Source organism: Galeopterus variegatus, unplaced genomic scaffold (genome assembly GCF_000696425.1).
Source record: "Galeopterus variegatus unplaced genomic scaffold, G_variegatus-3.0.2 Scaffold1840, whole genome shotgun sequence".
Taxonomy (NCBI): domain Eukaryota; kingdom Metazoa; phylum Chordata; class Mammalia; order Dermoptera; family Cynocephalidae; genus Galeopterus; species Galeopterus variegatus.
The window spans coordinates 212,138-234,199 of NW_007727951.1; the positions used below are offsets into that span (position 1 = coordinate 212,138).

Here is a 22,062-nt window from a genome sequence, read left to right on the forward strand (position 1 = left end):
GGAATCTGGAAAAACAAACTATAAAATGTAAAAAAGAAAATAAAAATCACCTTTAATCTCATCACATAGAGATAACTCCTATTCATATTTGACTGTAATATGTGTCAATCTGTTTTTCTATGTATTTTTCTCTGTATTTTCTATGTATTCTATTTCTGTGTATGTATTTTTACACTAAATTGGATTTATATGATATTATGCTATTTTGTAAATTATTTTCTTTTTTGTCTTTTGCTCATAATGACATTTTACCCTTTCAATTTTCACATTATAATGGCTGCATAATATGTCACTCTGACTATATCATAAATTTTTAAATGTCTACTTTGCTCATGAATGTTTAGGTAGTTTCTGAGTTTTTATATCATAAATAAATATACAGTGAACATCATTGCATATTAATCTTTGTGCCTTATCTAATTTGTTCATTCCTGTCCACTTCTTTTCTCTGTCCCTGGTCCCTAGCATACTGCCTGGCACCAAGTCACCAAATAGAGGCTCAATGAAGTTTTGTTAAAGGAATAAATGCATTTGTACCATGAATTACTGAGTTAAATCTTCCTAAGGCTTTTTATTTATAGGGCTTTTGGTAAATACTGGCATAGAATCCAGAAAGGTTTCATCAGTTTACATTCCCACCAGCAGTGCATGAGCGGCTTAACTCTACTGTCATATCCATAATAATTTAAGTATAGCACATGGTTCTGTAAGCAATTTTGAAGCATGTCTTCTGAAATGTATATATAGAGCAGTCTCTATGGCCTTGTGATTCTACCCATGTGCCTCTTTTTTTCGTTTATATTTCATTTAAACCATCAGGGATCATACCGCATCTTTTTCCTCTTGAGCCAGGGTAGCTCCATTTTACTGTGAAGGAAATAGAGGAATTCGGATGGTATCTGAAAGATTGTGTAAAGCTTTCAAGTAAAGGCATAGCCTATTTGGTCTCTCTTTTCTTCCTTTTCTAGGATACACTCCCTCACCTATAGGTAAAACTTGTTAAAGTAAAGATCAATGTCATTCTCCATAAGGAAACCACTAGAAATAAATACATCTAAGCTTTGGGCTGGGATCTTAAGTAACAGGCAGGCAAGATGCTTCCCCCATCTAGCCTTAATAATTGTCATATTTTACATAACATTTATACAGTTGTAAATAACTTGTAGACTTTCCTCTCTTCCATCCTATTTATCCCAAGGTGGAAACAGAGCATTTGGTCTCTTTTTGGTCTCAACAAACCATGGTCTCTTTTAGCATTCAGCTGGCAGATCATTTTCTCTGCCTTCTTGTCCTCTGGGCACAGAGCCCAAGCTTTTTACTTGTTTCAGGACTGACTCTGGATTTGCGACCTGAAGTCAAAATATCAGATTTCGGCTCCAGAATTCATCCCATACATGTGATTGGTACCTCTCATTTATATTAAATAGTATTATTACTTTATGCAGATAGGTTATTTCTTTTTCATCTTGTCTTCCAGCTTCCACCCAACCTTTTAATGGAAAGCAGAAATGCCCCTAGTTTAACTGAAACTCATTTTTCACTTTCAGTGCTGTGTGTTGCTTGACAGAGTTTCAATGGAGTAATGGGTGTGTTGGCCACCTTTGCCTTCATCCCGCAATGAGTTTGGTCTGTGAAGAGAATTTCAATGTCCAGAGTTTTTGTAATCTGATGAAACTGTTCTAAAAAATCTGTAAAAGTTTAAAACCTATAAAAGTCTTAAAAATAAAGAAACCTGGAAAACTATGAGCAGGTATCAACTTAGTAACACTTGTCAATATAATATTATTTTGTTAAATTCTGGTCATTGGGTTGTCTTTAAGCTAAATGTTTCCACATATAAGCTTTCAGTTTTTGGTCTGTATCACACTCTGGTTTGTATCCTACCAGAGGGTCAAAGTTAACAGAAGTTTCCTAACTCTTTGTATTGCACCTTGAGTTTTCCTCTGAAAATAAATAAACAAATAAAATAAGAAAAGAAAAGGGAAAAAAAAGTTTCTGTGAAATGTTCAGCAATTTGATAATTTAAAAAATAAAGAAGATATTTTAAACAATGATTATAGTTTTTTAAGCACGTAGCAATAATACATACTTCAGTGTTAAATACTGGGAAATAAGAGAAGCCTGTAAATGGTGACTTGTAACTGTAGAGTTCATTTAGACTTGTTTACAAGAATAGCGTGTAAATAAGGAAAACAACTTAGGAATATGTAAAAGAACTGGATTTTTAAAACATTTTGAGACAATTTTTTTCTTTGTTAACTGATAGAAATATGTTTTTCTAAATCATAGGACTGGCACAGTTAATATATTTTAATTTAGTGCTATGGTATGCTGGAAGTAATAGCTTCTAGAAATTCAAGAATTCTTGCGTGGTCTTACATAATTAATTTGAAATGGTTACAAACCATAAGTGCTATTATAGGGAAGAACAGGAATTTTTTTTAAAGAAAATATGTTTTCTATGTAGGCCATAGAAATGCGATTTGTAACCTTAATCTACTTAAATATATTGGAAAAGCTAACATATTGCTGTACTATATGTGCAAAAGGAGCAGGTGTCCCAGACAGGCAGGTGTTAAGGTGGCTGTTTGAGCTTGCCCTAGATCACTAGTTGACTTCAGTGAAGTTCTGCTAACAGGTGGCTAACTGATTGGAGTGCCATGTGACATTTATCCCAGGAGCGACTTGGATGACAGGCTGCTACAGACTGAGGAAGGGGTCTTTGCTTTGATGAAGAAATTGCCAAAACTCATGTCTCATTAGTGTTTCCTAAGGTTCTTTGGAAGTGAACAACAGTTTAATTAAGGGCTGACGCAAACACGTTTCTGCACACTTTCCCTGCAGCATTTTATCACATTAGAATTGATCAAAATTGTTGCCTTGGGCTGACTTGAACAGATATACATCTGGAGCGCCATTTGTGCAAGCTGCCGATGAGTCGGGTACACACGCTGTGTTTCACAGCAACTCTCTTCCTTTGTAGATGAAATTACCTTGTTGGGAGATGAGTTGATCTAACTCTTTATTTGCTTAAGCCTTTATCTCTTTGAAGTGATGCTGTGTAAAGAATGACACATTAGGGCTTCGGATGTATATACATTACAGTGCCAAAAAAAATTATAGTATGGCCAGTAAAATTATATGATAATTTGATTTTGCAAAATACTTATTTAAAGATGTACTTAAGTTTAAATGAACCAACTTTATCGGTAGCCTGCTTGAACTTCTTACATGGTGATCTTTTATTATGTATTTAACTACACAAATAGTTTCTAAAGCCATGACTAATTGTCCAATTATAAATCTAAACGTGGGTGTAGACACTGAAGAATAACACCATCAATGTGAATCTTTTCTTTTTTAAAAATTATTCTCTCATCTTCTGTCATTAAGAAAAATCCTTTATACAATCCAATATTATTGTGATTGCAATTATTTAATGATTTTTTGTCTTTAATATCTGCCCTCTCTGCCGAACTGTAGGCATCACCAGGATAGGAACCAGGTGGTATTGTTTAGCATCTTAAACCTTATTCATAGTCATAGTTTCTCATCCTTATTAGGAACTCAGTGATTGATTTTGGTTTTCGTTTTGCTGTACCTTCAGTTACCTTCTGTCTGGTGATATCTATTCATGGAACATGCATTTTAAGTTATACTGGCTATGATTATTTTGGTCATCCTACACTACTAGTTATCATTCTACTATACAGCTTCTTTAAGATGCAAGAGATTGTAAAATAAGCAGCATAGACACAGCACCTGCTTTACCTCTTCTACTTTCTTTCAACCTTGGATTTTTTTTTTTCATTTTCTTCCCAAATGGCATGCCTGCATATCTTTTGTGTCTTGGATAAAATCATCTTTGGTAGGACGTAGGCCATTAGTCAACTTTTAAAAAATGCATATGCAATGCATAGAACAAGCAGACATAATAATAATGGAAAAGCCATCAAGTGATATGAGATACAAACAGAGGATCATTAATGAAATCTAGACCTCAAAATTTTCCGGGAAGGATTACTTAAGAAGAAAATTAATCAGCTTTGTTCAATGGATACAATATTGCTCTGTAGGTAGAATAAGGGGGCAGAAATACATAATTTTGTAACCCAAAAGAATGTCATATGCAAGGAATGGCACAGAGTTAGAAATGCATTCCTCTTGGCCCCCAAGGAAATCATAGCAAATTGGCTTAGCTAAAGTTTAAATAAAAAGGAATGACAAAGGAAAAAATTACATAAAAATGTCGTACCGTGGTAAATCTTAAAGTGAGAAAGGTACTGTTTGGAGGTTATGATTCCAAGTATTGTCTTTATAATGAATCATGGTGAGGAAGGCTTGAAGGAGGAGGCTAGGAAGGAAATCCTTGATTCAACCAGGTACAAGTGAAAAGGAGCAGGTGGAAGCTAGGAGAACAGAAAAAAAATCAAGTTTTTGGAAAGTTTTTCCCTTATAAAATTAATCCACTCATAAATTGTTACTTTCTAAATCAAACTGAAATTTCTTTGTTTAATTTCAAGCCTGCATTGGCCTTTGTTTTTTTCTCGTCAGTCACCAACTCCTCCTGCCTTCTTATTAGCAGAATTATCAGCGAACCCTTTTCTTACCATCTTGCTTCTCTCTTCAACTTCTTCATTTTATTATGCAACTTATGCACTATTATTCAGCTCATTATATATTTATGCATCATTCAGCTTTATTATTATTCAACGCATTTTAAACTTAATCCTTTTACGTATTATTCTTCCTGCTTGAGGGACAGTAGATTGTGAAGAGCATGACGTTTGTTTTTCTTCACAGAAAGGTCATTCTAAACCATCTTTGCTATATATTTATTCTTCAAACTTCTTTTTTCTCTGGCATATGGGTGCATGAAAAATAGAAACGATATCATTTTTCAGCTTGGTGTGAAGTCTATTAGACTACAGACACTCAAAATAAAGTTAAAATCAAAACAATACTAGTTTGGTTCATGATTAAAATGTAATAGCTAGAAACTCTACCCCTACCTACTTCCCCCAGATAATTGACATTTTATTTCCCCTTCAGTCCAGAAAGTTGAGTTTTTTGTTGAGAGGGATTCACTTAGTGAATACTTGTGTCTCCCTAAGTACTTAGCATGGCACCTTCTACATGCTGTATAGCAGTATATAGTTATTGATTAATGGGCCCAGAATTAATTTCATTTGATGGGAAAAACAAAGGCAATTAAGCCTACATTCTAATGCTATTCTAATACTACCTACCTTTTTCTAAAGCAAATTTTTTCATTTTGGCCAGTGGACCTTCCCATTTATATTTTTACTATCATAAGTTACTTTTCTTGTTTAAGGAATAGATAGTTTGTGGTCCCCTTTACAACTTGAACAGTGAATTTTATTCTGTTTCTGCTGTGTTGGCCTCTATAATCCTCTGTGTGTTCCCAGCATGTAGGTACCATTATTATTAGGTGCATGGCTAAAAGAGAACCAGAAAAATAAATGGACCCATTCTAATTACTCAGTAAAGCCCATTGTGTCATTTTGGCTTAGAAAATGCAAAGGCTTTATTTCTTAAAAATCACATAATTACCTATATTTTTGAACTTCCGTATACTCTTGGTTTATATGCCCTTTACAAAAAGGGACTCATGTGAATTTGGCTGCATTTAATGAAAATTCTGATACAGTTAACAGTAGTTGCAGTTACCTGAATTGATCTTCTTCTCCAGAAATGACATAATTGTAATAATGACACTATTTTGCTTCCCAAGGTCTGGTCACATTTCATTGTTTTTAAATGATGTATATTTATGCTTTATTATTTATACTATGGAGTTTTCAGAAACTGACTTACACAGATTCATTTTATTTGAAATTTATATTTAAACGGGTAAGTCATAAGAATGTCAATAGAAAGTTACCAGTTTCTTTTCTATAAATTAACATTTAATTAAAAATTTGGAATGGAAACATTGCATCATCTGTGACAGAAGGGATGGAATAGAGGTTCTTTCCACCTCTAGTGATCTATATGTCTATAATTTAATTTCCAGTAGGCAAAAAACTACATTTGTAGTATTACCTTTTGAAATCACATAGCTCTTAAGAAAAATTAAGTATTATTTTTGGCAGTTTGAAGATTACTTAGCTGAAATGAGCTTCCTTTGTCTATTTTTTTTAAACCTTGGTTTAAAATTTTTCTTTCTTTTTTCGTAGTGGCATTAATTGCTATGGTTTTATGAACAATTTCTTTTGTTTTTTTCTTTTTGAGAAAGATATAAAGAAATGGTTCTTCAACTCATCAGAGTTCTCATAGGCTAGTGACACCCAGGTAGTCACAAATTGTAGCTCATGGCTGGAGACACACCCTGTCATTTTTTTGTAGACTGATGTCTACTGTCTTTACAGTGGCATATCCATTCTTCAAGTGCCTGCATGCTGAAAACACATATTTAATTTTATTGGAGACTTTTACCAGAGCTTAGGTAATTTTAACAATGATAAATCATAATGATAACTAGTTTCTTATACTAATAGCACCATGAAGACTTTTTTTATTTCAAAAAAACATTTCTTTTTTTTTTATTATTTTTTTATTTTGTCAATATACAATGTGGTTGATTACTGTGGCCCATCACCGAAACCTCCCTCCCTCCTCCCTCTCCCCCCACCCACCCAGGCATGTCCTTTCCATTTGCTTGTTGTAGGACAAAAAAACATTTCTAATTAAAAATGCAAATTGTACATATTTTTAATGTGTGATAAGATTTGTTTTTTTTTCTTTTAATAAAGTTTTTTTTTCTTTTAGAGATACATGCTGTAATATTTAGAGATGAAATTATATGATCTCTTGGATTTGCTTCAAAGTAATAAAGGGGGAAGATGTGTAGATGGGAGTAAAGATGAAATAAGTAGCTATGAGTTGATAACTGCTGAAGTGGGGGATGGATACATGAGAAGCCATTACTATTCTGTCTACTTGTGTATATATTTAAAATTCTTGATAATAAAAATACAAATTTTGTAGCTCGTATCATTCTTAGAACACTTTACTATAAATTTATAAACCTCCGTAAATATCAACATTACTAATTCAAGATGTTAACACCAAGGCACATCTCTCCCACCAACCAGTTTCCTTCTGAATTTCGTATTCCAACTAACTGCTTGGTACAATCTCTTCGTCACCTAAACTGATGACCTTACACATAAGTTATTAATTTAATTTGGTGAATTATATTTAAGACACCAAGGCACATCTCTCCCACCAACCAGTTTCCTTCTGAATTTTGTATTCCAACTAACTGCTTGGTACAATCTCTTAGTCACCTAAACTGATGACCTTACACATAAGTTATTAATTTAATTTGGTGAATTATATTTAAGTATCTGTTACATTAACTCTATTCCCACTCTTATTTCAGGCTCTCATGATCTATCTTTTGACAGTACTAAATACTTAGAGAATGAGCGAGTCAGTGAGTGAAGCCCTGAATACTTCTCCTATCACAGCACATTTTTCACTGTTTTGTAATTCTTTTTTACTTGTCCTTATCCCCTCGCTAGATTTCAAGCTTTATAGAATGTCAAAGTGAATCCAACTCACCATTGTGTCCCCAGCAACTAGTGCAGTGTCTGGCATAAATTAGGCCTTCAATAAAATATTTTTGGAATGCATGTATTTGTCTGTCTTCTTAAGTGGCCTCCATGATTTCTGTCTCCATTTTGGCTAATCCATCCTCTATTTAGTTTCTGGAGGAATTGCTCTAAATGGCATTTGTGATCATATTTTGCCCATCAATAACATTTTCCCACGAGGGTCAGCATTCCGACATTTGTGCAGGAAGCCCGTGGCCCTTCATCTTGCGGGTCCTGCCGACTGTTTGCTGCTTCATCTCTACCCACCACTCCACAGATGACCTGAACTACTTGCATATCTTATAACGCCACACTGAACATTTCCTCTCTGGAGTGTCATCCCCAGCCACAGTTTAAAAATGGCACCCTTGGGGGATGCCTATCTAACCTGGGTAGGCTGAGCTGATCCCTGTCCTGCCCCAGAGGCTGGGACGTAGCAGCAAATGCCACAACATCCCTGATCTCAACACACTCACCCCCCTTCAGACTGTCGACAGCCATTTTCTTCTTATCGTTTTCCTCTTCACCAAAAGTGAGCATGCCTACAGCAGGAACTACTTTTTATTTTTCTTAGCATCCTCGCATCTGGCAAATAGAGGACCACAATAAATATTTGCAGAAGGAGCAAATTAAGGAATGCATTTTTTGCTAAACAAGTGAATGAGTTTTCCATAAAAGAGGTTAAATCAATGATATACTTACCAGCATACCTAAGGGTTGTTTTTCACATTTGTACTAGGGCAGGAGACAAGCCTGAATCATATGACTCTAAGAATGAAATGCTGTGGTAAAGAAGACCTTTATGTGAACCAAGAGGCTAAGGGAAACATGATATTTAGTTTTCTAAAAGATCAAGATTTATTTAGTAAAAAGAGTAATTCTGATGATAATTTTAATGAAGTCTTCAGTTAGCTTGAAGGGAGATTGTTTCTGAAAGATATTTCAAAACTCCAACCTTACTGGGGCTTTGACCCTCAGTATATAGTTTGTAAAAGAGCCAAAGTACAAAAATACTGAAACGTTAGTGAATGAGATCTCATTATGTTGACATGAAGTTTATCAATTAAGAATTTCATACAGCTTGGATTTTCCCCTCTTCCTGTGCAGATATGTCTTCTCCGACTACTATGAAGAAGCCTGAGAAGCCATTGTTCAGCTCTACATCTCCACAGGATTCTTCCCCAAGATTGAGCACTTTCCCCCAGCACCATCATCCCGGAATACCTGGAGTTGCACACAGTGGTGAGGAGTTTCAAGCATAGAGGAGAAGCCTCCCTCTTGTCTGCAGGGCCAACCCCCCAGGGATGGAGCAGAAGTTTATAATTATAGCTGTGGTGACCATATTTTCTCAACCAAAAGGGAGAGGGTCACAATCTGATAAAAAAAATTTTCTTATCAAGTTGTAAGAAAAGATTTTCAGAGTCACACAATTAAATAATGTTTATATATGTATTTTTAAATTGCCTTTATTGGAAAGATAATGATCACAAGAACTTACAATGTTTGGGATACATAGTTATAGTAACTGTAGCTTCAGGATTGGTCCTAATTCTATATATTTTACTAAGGGAAAGATGGAATTTCAAGTATGTTGCTGAGGTTAGAGTATTTCCAAAGGCATTAAGATATACAGACTGTATTTCTGTAGATGTTATTTTTTGTACACAAATCAATATTTACTTATATAGGAGTGAAATTAATCAGAAAAAAAAAGAGGTACTTTAACAGCTGTTTTATATGCACACATGTTTTGGGCTAGTACACTTGGTATTATGTTTAATATCTTTATTTAAATAGGAAAAAGATCCAATATTTCATATTTGTACTTTAACTAATGACTAATATTAAATTCTCTTTCAAAAAATAAAAAAGAGATACAATTAATTATAAATAGTATATACTTTCTACCTATTACTCTTCAGTCCTAGAGAGGAGTAGATTGAATTTTAGGTGGAGAAAGTTTTGTATATGGATATGTTTATAGTGACACTCTTATTGCTTTAAATTTATAGTTAGGCTATAAGTTTTTAAATCTTTACTAAAAGGATGTAACGTGTTAAAATAAAGTCCTTAGCTTTGGTAATAAGTGTATGTTGATATTTATTGTTGTTATACTTAAAAAATACCTGGCCTTTATTGGTTTCTTTAAAAAAATGAAATTAAGAGAGAAATACACAAATTAAATGTGGTATAAGAATTTGTACATTTATTGTTTGTACTACTGAGATAGGTGAAAAAAAATCAGTAATTACTTCATAGATTTGTAATGTTGAATATTTTGGAAAAATTAACTTAGAAGTCAAATCATTTATTTATTATGACACCTGATTAAAATATTCATATTTCTAACATTAAAAAAATTAATCCATATATTTTTATATAATGAAACATGAGAGTCCTAGATAAGCCTTCCACCTTGGTTCTTTATCAGATATTAGTTTAATATCTAATGTATTAAGGCCTGTGGTAGGCACGATGGCCATGAAAGACAGTGTCTGCCTTTACCAAGCTCATGATATAGTGGTAAGATGGGGGGACCACGTTGCAGGTAGGCATCTAATCTGAACAGGACTGGATACTGGGAGGAGGAGTAGATGCTTGGAAGAGAGGTGTTATGAACTAAAGTTTGAAGGGTGAATTCACCACAAGAAGGAACAAGCTAGGAAGAAAAGTGTTTCAGGCAGAAGCAACAGCACATATCGGTGCAGTAGAGGTCATTGCAGCAAGGAACTGCCGTATATCCAAGGATCCACTGGTCTCTTAATGTGGTCAGAGATGAGGTCAAAGGAGTCACCAGGACTAGGTCCTGAAGAGGATGAGGACATATGTATCTGTGAAGTTGTGCGGACTTCATTCTGGAAGCACTAGGAAGCCATTGAAAGATTTTTAGCAGAGAAGTTACACAATTATAATGGTGTTTTTAAAAAGCCATTCTTATAGAACTGTAAAGGATGTATGGGAAAGAGAAAGACTGAAGGAAAGAAGACAATTAGGAAATCTTTGCAGTAATGTAGGCAAGAAATATGTATTATGTACATAAGTATTCTTTTATAATGAAGGAAAATATTTCTTGTCTTGTATTTTGCTTTTCTTTTTTTAAGAGAGTAGAAAGATGTTTATTGATAAGGTAGCCATTTTTCTTTTGGCTTGATATATGACATTCTACCCAGTTATATGAAGCCAGCTACAGCTCATGCAAGCACAGTACCAGGTCGCCCAGAGATTTGAGTTCAGATTTGATTTTTGCCAGTTAAGTTGAAAAGAGATCTCTTCTAGAATTACTAAGGCCAAATTGATCTCAAAACTCACAGGACCCAAGGTGGAACTACATATATATCCATCAAGAGTTTGTGGGCAGATGCGAGCAAAGACATGGCTAAATTGAGCTGCAATTACGAGCACTTAGACACTAAGTAAAATGGTGCCCAATTTTTAGATGTTTGTATTTCCTTAAATTATACTTTCAAATGCGTATACTTCTTAAGCAAAGTAAAACTTCAACAAGGAGTTTTAAGAAACACTCGGTTCTCTGAAATGCATCCCTTTGATGGAGAAGGCTCAGACTTCAGTGTGTGGGAGGATTACATGAGGCACTAGTTTAAAATGCGCATTCTGGTGCCTCATCCCTGGAAGTCCTGATCCCATAGGTCTATGGTTAGGCCCAGAATCTGCATCGTAATAACAATGTAGAGGATTCTAAGAAACAATGCCCGGTCATTCAGGGAGCAAAGTACAACTATAAAATTGAATTTATGATTCTTCTATGATATACATTCTTAATTTCTTGTATTTTCTGAAAAAGTTATCTTTGGGGCAGATAAGCAATATCCCTTAAAAAGTTTTATTTTCCCACATAATTACAAAGTTGGAGATAAGTCATTCCAGATGATTTTTTTAATAGGTCATGGAAAGAATTTATTTTTCATATTGTTTGCTAAGTTGTCTCGTAAAACATTAAACATATATCATTTGTGATTTCCTGTGATTTGGATCAAGATATTAAATAGAAACAGACATTTATTCTTCACTCCTACATATATTAGTTGGTACATTTAATTTGTATTTACATGATTAGTTCCTTCAGCATTATAGAGATAAAGCTCATACAATTATATTCTTTCCTCATCTTTCAAACTTAAGAATTATGTGTCAAAAACTAAACAATAAATTATTATAATAATGTTGGAAAGTTACAGTAAAATTAAATATTTGTCTATGTTGCATGTGTTTTGTATTGTATTTCCCTTTATAAAATTATTATAAAATATGTGATTTATGGAGAAGTTAATATACCTACCAGTATGAAAGTTTGAATTTGCATTTCTGTGGCTTTTATTCTTGGTCTTATCTAAACAATATCTTTTAAGCTACATATAGTGAAAGTTAGAATAGGAAAAAAATAGTTGTAGCTATTGGTTTTGAAAGGAACATTTTAATTAGGAGAAAGAGTTCACAGGCCCTTGGTTCGAATATTCATGAGCATTTATACAATGAACAGGTGATTATTCATGATATGAGATTATTGCATATTAGTTATTGGCTTCGCTTCTAAACAACTGCCAGCTAGGATGTATAGGGAAATGATTTATTTGAAATTGGATTACATTTCTCTTTTGAATTTTGGTAGAAAATTTGTGGGTCTCCTGTTCTCTTATTAATGCTGTGACTTGGTCTGGACTTATGAGACAAAGACTTTATAATTAAGTGATATGTTTTTGATGGGAAATAACTATACTCAAAGAAATGTTTTATCAAAAATTAGCATAACCTATGAAAGAGAAACTTCTTTTTTTTAATTATTCGTGGATCTAGAAAGCAAGATTGTTAGTTCTTAGAGTAGGGTTTTATCTCTCCATGCTTAACAGTTATTGCAGGAGAGCTTGGTTAAATCATGGAGAAAGATGAATGGCCACTGGTTTCTAATTTCGCAGCATTCTTTACGATCAAATGGAGCAGTGAGGAAACAGCTGACGAGTCAACTTTTCCTTTTCTATCTTCTGCAGTCATCTCAACTCGAACTCCACCTCCACCCTCACCGTTGCCATTTCCAACACAAGCTATCCTTCCTCCAGCCCCATCGAGCTACTTTTCTCATCCAACAATCAGATATCCTCCTCACCTGAATCCTCAGGATACTCTGAAGAACTATGTACCTTCTTATGACCCATCCAGTCCACAAACCAGCCAGGTAAAAATAAGAGAGAAAATAAGATTAGAGCCTGAGGGAGCTGGGACAGGTCTAACTCTAAGACATGAAGGTTAAGTCAGACAGTATGTCTGGCAGAACATCAAGCCTTGAGATCCATCTTCAGGAAGTTTCTTGGTGACTCAATAAGTTTTTATTTAAAGGTGGCTGAATGACAGGTAGGAAGCATGTTGCCCCAAAGGGGTACATTTGTGAAGATGTTTTTGGTTTAATGTTTTTGGATTTTCATTGACTGAAGGGAAGTTTATGCAGAAAGTGCATTGACAAAAAAACTCTGAGCTGGAATTCACACCTCTGAAATACCTGGTTTGACACAGAGACAAAGTGCTTATTTCAGGCAGGAACAAGGTATGTGCTAAAATAAACACACCCAAAAGAACTTAAAGTTGTATTTATAGACCAGCTATTAGGTATTAAAATAAGCCTGGGTAATGTAAACATTTTCAGTGTTTGATGACTACTTGAATATTCTTTGCAGAGACATGACTTACATTTAATAATGAGTGACATTACCAGAAACGTCTTTTTTTTTTTTTTTTGTAAACATCGTGCAGTGGTTTTAGGGATTCATTGCATAAGTGTAGTGACTCATGTGCAGTTCTCACTCCCTAGACATGTGGTTTCTTCTATGGAGAGTTCCCTTCAGAGGGATTTGGTATGTGAGGGTTTTCCAAGTAGATAGTTTTTGTGCAAAAACTGGGTCTATCAATAATTGTGATATCCAAAATCCGTAATGTAATTATAATTTTATGGTCTGGTATTTAGCTTTGCTGTTTTACCTCCAAGACTGCTTTCCACTCCTTATTATACCTTCTGATGCTTTAGGGAATTTTCACAAACTTTCTATCATTACTACTGTTAAGTTACTAAAATGCTAGTAAAGAGTATGTGCATATCAATTAAAGAAAGGTTAGAGAAACCCTCTGGTCTTAATTTGTTAAAATGAAGCAAAATGGTCCTTTTTGAATGTTTTATTTTTAGTAACAACATATCCAGCACACTTTGGGTTACTTACAAAGTTACCCTTACTTATAAGTCCATATATTAAGCAAAGTATTGAATTTTGAATTTGAAATTAAACTTATTATTTGTATTTTAGAAAAAATATTTAAATGGTGTAGCACTTTTAATGACTGTAATACTAACAACAACTTAAAAGAGTGAGACCATAGTATATCAGTTTAGAAATAAAATTTGCTGTCATAGCATGGATTCAAAAGTCTCAGTTCCATAGAGCTTTTAGCTAGACTCAGCTGGGAGCAGTGAACACAAGGTCTGATTTTAATTTGTGTAGAATTTCCATGAATAACAAAGTCTAATTAAGACATCCATTAAAAGTCCTTAACATTAATTCAGTGTGGAAAATCTTAGAGTTCCATTGGATTTTTTTTTTTAAACTGATGTCTTAATTAGGCACTGTTAGGGGAAAAATTATGCAAATTAAAATCAGGCCCTTAGTGTTACGCATTTCTTTAATTATTCAGTGCTCACTTTACGTATATTTCAATATTAGGTGATAATCTTCCTATATTGCTCTCAGTTGTTCTTCACATTTTCAAGGTTTAGATCCAGCTTCTAAGAGAAGCGTCTTATTCTCATCTCAATTAAAACAAAAATCAAAACAAAACAAAACAAAAAACTCTCTCCGGATTTTGTGTAATAGGAGCAATGTACTAATACTAAGTAGGATAATCCTTTCTTCATGCTGTTTAACCTCATCTTCAGCTAAAACATCTCTCTTTTTCATATCTAGTGTATGAAAGTTCTTCTGTTAACAGACCTAAAAAATAGAGGATTTATAGTGTAGTTTCATCTGTTGAAACTAGTAGAAAAATGAAGTAGAAAACCCTCCCATTCTTCTGACCCTGACTTTCAGAAAAAGTTGTCTGCATGGGCTTGGGACAGCATTCCTTGTCACTTTTATTATTTCTAAGTGAGAGAAATGCCTGTCGGTTCATGTTGACTCAATTACAGTAGACAAAGTTAGAAGAATGGACAGGGTAATATATTCAGTGGCAGCACTTCCTTGAAATTATTGTCATATTGTTTCTGTTCTGGGTAGATACTATCAAACTGTTTTGGTGAACACTGTATACAGAAACACTTTTACCACTGAATGTACCACCAATGATAAAATGAGACCTTCCTTCTTTTTGAGAAAGATATGTAAAGAAGTCATTTGCAATGTTTAAATAACCAGAAAACAAACTTTTCCTTTGAAAGGAAAAATCGGTCTTTATTGTAAACTGAAGAATTGGGTTTTTTTAGGAACATTATATCTGCTTTGATTTTTAACTTTAAGTCAAAACCAATTAATATGCATTTCAAAATAGAACTCTTGGTATTCAACTTTTTAGCTCTAGAAATGGAAAAAAATAAGTACTCATTCACCATTCACCTATAGTCAATTGTATCTTCCCAGTGTTCTCCAGCACGGCACTGATTTTGATTGTCAAGTTAAGCAATGGAGATGCCTTTTCCTCCCCACAGCAATTTGGAGATTAATTGCATTACTGCTGCACCAATTATAGTGAGACAGTCATGCTATTCAATGGAATATTTTGAATAAAATTAGTTTAAAGATATAACTCTCCCATAGGTTTCCGTAGAGGAAAACTCTGGTCAATTTTCCTGACATAAAGTTAAATACTTAAAATTACCCATGATAAATAGTCAGGATATTCAAGAAGTTCATTTTCTTTATAACATAAATAATGCAGCCTCTGAGGAACCTAACCAAAGATTTAGTTCATGTCTCTAAGCCACAATATTTAAGTGTTATTGGCTGTTCATCTTTTTCTCTAAAGAAATGTCTACTTGTAATTTATGTGCAGGTATTTAGATCAACATTCTGCCTCATTGTTTTCTTTACTTTTAACAATTCAGATGATAAAGACTACATATTTGTAGAGAATAACCTCCTAGCAAGTTGTTAGGAACACCATACAATGGAGAATTTCAACATGAGTGTAATCAAAAATAGCATTCTCTGTCTAGAAAAATATATTCCAGTATTTCTTCAAACAGCGTACCCTTAGGATTTTGTCTCCTACCACAGAGACTATTTTTTGCACCCAGGGGCTAAAACTCAGATAATAATATCTTTTATGTCATTGCCCAAGGGATTTTCTCAGTTAATTCCCACAAATGTCAACAATATATGTTTTGTGTAGCTCTCTATGCACAACAATGGAAGAGTAACTCAAATAACACTGTGCATTTGATTGTCCTCTGGTTTGCTTCAGAACATTTTAATTTACTTTGGAAATCTTTTATCTGTAGGTGTAAGGTCAGACCTAGTTCAGCACTTTATATCATTGTATGGATCTGAAATTTCAGATGCTTTCAGTGTCATTCTATCTGCTTGTTTTAGTAAATCACCGAAAGTGGAGTGGGGATCTTAGACTCTAAATTGCCTGATGTGCACATCTGAGCATACTTGGGTGGGACAGAGAGCTAGTTTTTGTATGCAGGAGGGTGGTGGGCCTTGATGGTAAATGATGGAAATGATAGAGTTTGACACGCTTGATCTCCTAGATGTTCTTGTGCCCCTTGATTCAGGGACATCATCACTGAGGTGAGAATTGTGTTCTGAAAGGCGGACCGAATCCCTGTAGAAAATGAAGAGCAGAGAATAAGGAAGCACTGCTTTCTAATTCTAGCTCACTCAGTCAGGAAATGCATTTCAGCCTCGGCGAAACGTTTAGGTCTCCACTTGAGTTTTCTGGCCTACTAAGTGAAAGGATTGTGTCTACCTGGCTCTCAGGGGTGTTGTAAAGATAGATAATCTATTTGAAGTACTCTGAACATGAAAACCTTTTAAATGCTGCTGCTTCTTATCACTACTAACCGTTGACTGGCCTCCCACGCAGACTTGAGAGGGCCTGTGCGGCAGTTTGCACAGTGTGCAGGGTCCGCGTGGCCGCGGGTGCTGAGTGGAGCTGTTGTACAAGATGACTACCTTTTAGATCGTTTCACCCGGCATTCTGTTTTTGTTTTGTAGCCTAACAGCAGTGGTCAAGTAGTAGGGAAAGTGCCTGGCCATTTCACTCCTGTCTTGGCACCCTCTCCCCATCCCAGTGCAGTGCGACCTGTGACCTTGACCATGACAGATACTAAACCCATCACTACATCCACTGAAGGTGAGGCAGCTTCACCTACAGCAACCAGTAAGTATTTCTGTAGGAAATGAGAAATGTCCATCAAAAGGTGCCATTGGATATCTGATCCAAGGTGGAAAACACGGCAACTTTTCCAGCTAATCGACCAGATGGAGATTTCTCATTTAAGTGGAGCTAGCAGGCATGTATGTGGCCCTATTACATGCTCTCTCTTATCAAATTTCAGTCAGTGCATCATATTTGAAAAGGGAGAAGCTTGCTTGTTTGAGTAAACAGGTAAAACAAAAATAAGCCATGCCTGCTCGTTCCAGGTATACATGGAAATTGCACTGAATAACATAACTCAGTATACAAGGTTTTTATATCAACGAAAGAGAGATCAGATAATTGTTACTTATTGTAGTATTCCTATAGAAATCAAGCCCCTTCACGAGGCAAGCTGAATCAGTGCCTCTGTAAGATAATTGTATGTTTACATTACTGTAGGTTATGTCTTTGTTAGAAACAGTCACACAGTGTTGGGTGCAGGCGAGAACATTTCAAAGCTTAGTATTAGGCACATGTAATCTACCTGCACTTTCATTATCTGCAAATTTTTAAAAATTCTTTTGATTATTTTGCCTATCATGGTATATCAGATACTGTGTTTTTTTAGCATGGCCACAAGATTTTAAATATTTGTGACTTAACCACTGAACTTACATAGCCCATAACAGTAAGCCAGATTATTCCTTTGTTTCATATAGAATACTCAGAAGTGTACAAGGAATTAGTTTTCAATCGGTTTCACCCAGACTACCAGCTTTTTAGAACTGGAGCTGGTATGCACAGATTGATAAAGTGGGATAAAGATCAGGTCAGGAGGAATTAACATGCACCACACCAGTTATACATATATTTTAAATTCAAACCATTTATTTTTCTTTCCTAGAGCAAGAAAAATCCTCATGCTCTGGAAATTCCCATGTGAAATTCAGAGATAATCAGAGGCACCACTGGCTTTTTCTCAGCCATTGGAAAGATGCTCTTTTTTAATGGCTTCTGAAAGTCTAGGGAGGGACCCTACAAGAAAAACAAACACTACTTTGAGTGTACAGTTAATTTGGCATTTCTTTCTCAAAATTCCTGAGCCCCATAAACTAATAAATCTGTAGGCTTGTAACACCCATTAATAATCATCAATGCCTAGTAACCAGTTTTTTGGTAGAGAATCATACACTAGTGAACACTTCCCTGAATGCACAGATGAATGAGACCAGTCAGGAAAAACTAAAAATTATTTTGTTCTAAAATTTTGTTATGTACATTACAGTCACTAAAACACTATGTACAAATTTTTGAAATGGATGTCTTGGCATCATTGAACAAAAAATGTCAGCAATTTAAATAAAAGCACATAGAAAATAAAGATTTTTTTTAAAAAGTAGTTGAAAGACTGTCGCAGGAGAAATTATCAAAACCAAGTTCTAGAAACTTCTGGTGTCTACCCTTATGGCAACATTAATATATAAGATTCAGGGGAGGATCAGACCCAAATGATTACAGCTCACTTATGGGAGTAACTTCAGCCTGTTTGTTAATGAATTTTTTTTATACTCACATACAGGTTGTTCAAAAAGAGATCTGATTTGACTAGTAAAATTACAAAATATTCAAAAGGAATATCTTGGTTGTATAAAGATGGGTGCATCAGTCCATTTTCCACTCCTACATAAAAGAAATATAGTGAGTAGTTTTTCTTTCCTATAAACAAATTTATAGCTCCAGCTCCCCAGGCACCACTGATAAGTCATTGAATTGATAAGTTAATAAGGTTAAAGAAAGCACAGAGGCTAAGGAAACCTCTTTCTCATGGTTGAAAATAAAGAGCAGCATAGATGCAGTACTGCCTCTGGAGGGTCAGGCTCTTCACTGGCTGGTTGTCCATGCTGAGTGTTAAATTCCAGAGTCCTGGAGACTGAGTAGGGGCCACTATTTGTTTATGACTGCCCTCACATGGACCCTTTATTCAGGAGCAATTAAAAGATGAATTGTGAGCATCTTCACTGTTTTTAAAAGTTGACCTAAAAACCAACCTCAATGAATCAATCCTGCAGTCCTTTAAATGAACATGGCAGAATTAATATATTGATTTTTAAATGTCAGCCTATTTGAAATTAGTGTCTGGATTCCTCATTAATCTGATGATTTTAAACCAAACATTGTAGGTTTCTTCAGATTTGTAAATGTAATATATGTTAAAAATTTAGTTCTGCTTATTCTGACATGGGATTGCTTAGTGCTGGGAAGATATGTTAGTCCTTTCCTTGTGGAAGGAAACAAAAATCTTTAGAAGTAAAGAGAACTTTTCTGTGGAAAATTCATTCTGTACCACAACGCACTTATACAAAAAGTACTTGCAAATGACACCATAACAATGTAGGGAGTAGTCACCATATATATTTACTGCCTGGTGACTAAGGTTTTAAAAGATACCATCAACTCCTTCCTGGACCAATCACAAGAAATTGACATTTTTTGTATGTGCTTGTGGAAAATAAAGAACATTTTTCAAAAACATTTCTTTCAGACTTGAGGTCATTTTCATGTTAAATAAAATACTGAGCTAATTCATTCTACATGGCAATAAAAATAGGCTTCTCCTTCATGCTAGTAATATTAGATTTTCTTTTTTAGTAAGACTTTTAAGTAAGACAGTTTCCATCCGATATCATCAAGCACATCTGCTTAAATCCCATCATTAAAAGCTGTCACTATTTTCTGACAGACTTTCAGTCTGCTCTTACATTTAGAACCATTGCTTGTTCCATTACTAGACAACTTCTGTCTGGTAAAAAGGTACATCTAGGAAAAGGACCCTTCTGTTTAGCCAATCCTTGGCACCCCTGCAAGACTGTAACTGGAGCATGTAAGTGTGAGACACCCACACCAAAGTATGGGACATGGTTAACTGGATAGATTTTTTTAGGGGGTGTAAGTAGTTGATTTAAAGTCAACTGCCGTTTCTTTTCTATCACTTGGTATTCACTCAGAAAAGAAGAGAAATGGACACACACTTTTTTTTTTTTTGGTTGCAAATCCCACTTCTCTGGGTTTCTTGTACATGGACAGGGTGTTCATTCTGATAGTTCACAATTTTTATCTTTGTTTTTGTTCTTCCTTAATCAGCCTACACAGCCTCAGGCACATCTCAAGCCAATCGATATGTGGGACTAAGCCCAAGAGACCCATCCTTCCTACATCAGCAACAGGTGGGCAAGTTCACCCAGGTGTGATGGTGTAGCCACGCTTTTGCTTTGGTGCTTTTCTCCATGTCGCCTCTTAGATCTGGACTCAGAACGGGGCTCACGGGGCTTCTGAGACCGAAATCAATCATTTCATTTTCCAAAATTTTTCTCATTTATTCTTTATTTCTCACCTCTCTGAACAGAATTTCTCAAATTGGCTCATGACCTTTTCCATCTCTGTAGTATATTGATAATATGCGTGAATAATAGTGTTTCAGCCTGAGAGTATTTTTCTGTCTTTTTGGCTATTGAGTGCTGACTACCCGATACCTTTCAAAGGCAAAAACTGAAAACTGATTCAAAAACCAATGAGAGTAGAAACAGTACATAATTTGTGTTTTGGGGCGATCTCATATTTTCCAGATGTTTTACTCCTCACTTTTGTATTTTAGTCCAAGATGAGTTATGGAGCTAAAACCTCAGGCGACACATCATTCCTATTTTAATAGGTTTAAATTGGTTTACTGATTTCAGATGTGATAAAACACTTTTTTGGTTCTTTCTTACATCATTTATGTTTCAAGTAGCATTTTAAATTTCACATCTCATTAATGCTGTAAATTTAATGCAAATGAAGTGTTTACCCAAACTGCGAAAATATACCGCAGGATTAATGGTGGCTTATAAACAAATTAGCCATAGTCAAAAGCATAGACCATACCCTTATAGAAATCCCATGATTCTAGTTACAAGATAATAGAAATAATTCTAAATACCTCAGAATTTAAATATATTTTATGATGCATATGTTTGCTGTTCTCATGTTTTGACAGCAGAGCAGTTTAAAGTTAACAGTATGCAAAGTATTCCATAGGGAAAATTAGGCTATAATAAATAAGAAGGAGCTGGTATTAGCCACTTTACTCATCATTTGTAAGTTGTCTGTGCACATATGTGAGTTTTTACACATGTAGTAAGCCTGAGCGGACACTTATGCCCACCTATTTCATTCTAGACCTGTCCACCTCGCTTATGCTTATCGTGGCCTGCCTTAACTGGGCTTCCTGTGGAGTTCTCAAGTCCTGAGTCCTTCCCAGTTGCAGGCAAAGGTGGCAGGCTGCACATATTAAAGGTCACCACATGCAGAGTTCAGAAAAAATCATAAAGATGATAACTTATTCAGGATACTTGACGTTTTGCCAGGTTTTTAAAAAAGCAAAACAAAACAAAGCAAAAGAGTGAGAACTAACTGAAAACATCTGTATACAGTTATGAAAATACCAAATAATAATTAGTGGTTTTGCCGGCCATTGGCTTTTCAACATAATTCTCTGGAATGTTGCCTTTTTTCACCTCTGAAATTGCTGTAATATGAAATGTGTGATAATTACTATAATTGGTTCTATTTGACAAATGTAAGTGTTCATTGTGTCTTTTTAACATATGTAGGATTTATAGGTTTAGAAACTTGTTCTTTTAAATATCATTACACATTTTCAGAAACATTTTTGTTATGGGATTTGTTTTATTCTTTATGACACATCTCTAATTTCCAGTTAATTTTTAATTTGTAAAAACATGCCTTCATTATTTAAACCTTTAGCCCCAAACACATTTAGAATATTACATCCAATTCCGTGTATTTAGAAGCAATCTTCCTCTCCCCCTGCCCTAACCCGTGGCAGCTTTGTCTTACCACTTATGACTAACATTGGAGCCTCATGTAATTATGATCACAGAAGTCCATTACTGTAAGTTACTTCTCCTTTCACATATCCAAAGATAAATCAAGAAAACTTAGCATCACCATGAAAATATGAATCTTAATGTAGACAGAGTTCTGGGCACATTTTAACTGAAAAAAAACATATATATATAGATATGTA

At 34.8% G+C, this 22,062-nt stretch overlaps 1 protein-coding gene across 8 annotated transcripts in view; it reads left to right on the forward strand.

The window, feature by feature from the left end:
- NFIB (nuclear factor I/B) overlaps positions 1–22,062 on the forward strand; it is a 246,666-nt gene that overhangs the window by 197,943 nt on the left and 26,661 nt on the right. For 3 of the 8 annotated variants that reach the window (XM_008579231.1, XM_008579235.1, XM_008579232.1), the window contains exons 7-10: positions 8,730–8,864; positions 12,626–12,810; positions 16,832–16,997; positions 20,118–20,200. In XM_008579231.1, the coding sequence (XP_008577453.1) occupies positions 8,730–8,864; positions 12,626–12,810; positions 16,832–16,997; positions 20,118–20,200 (569 nt within the window). The remainder of the gene's footprint in view (positions 1–8,729; positions 8,865–12,625; positions 12,811–16,831; positions 16,998–20,117; positions 20,201–22,062) is intronic. The other 5 variants (XM_008579238.1, XM_008579239.1, XM_008579234.1 and 2 more) reach the window with 4 other exon arrangements.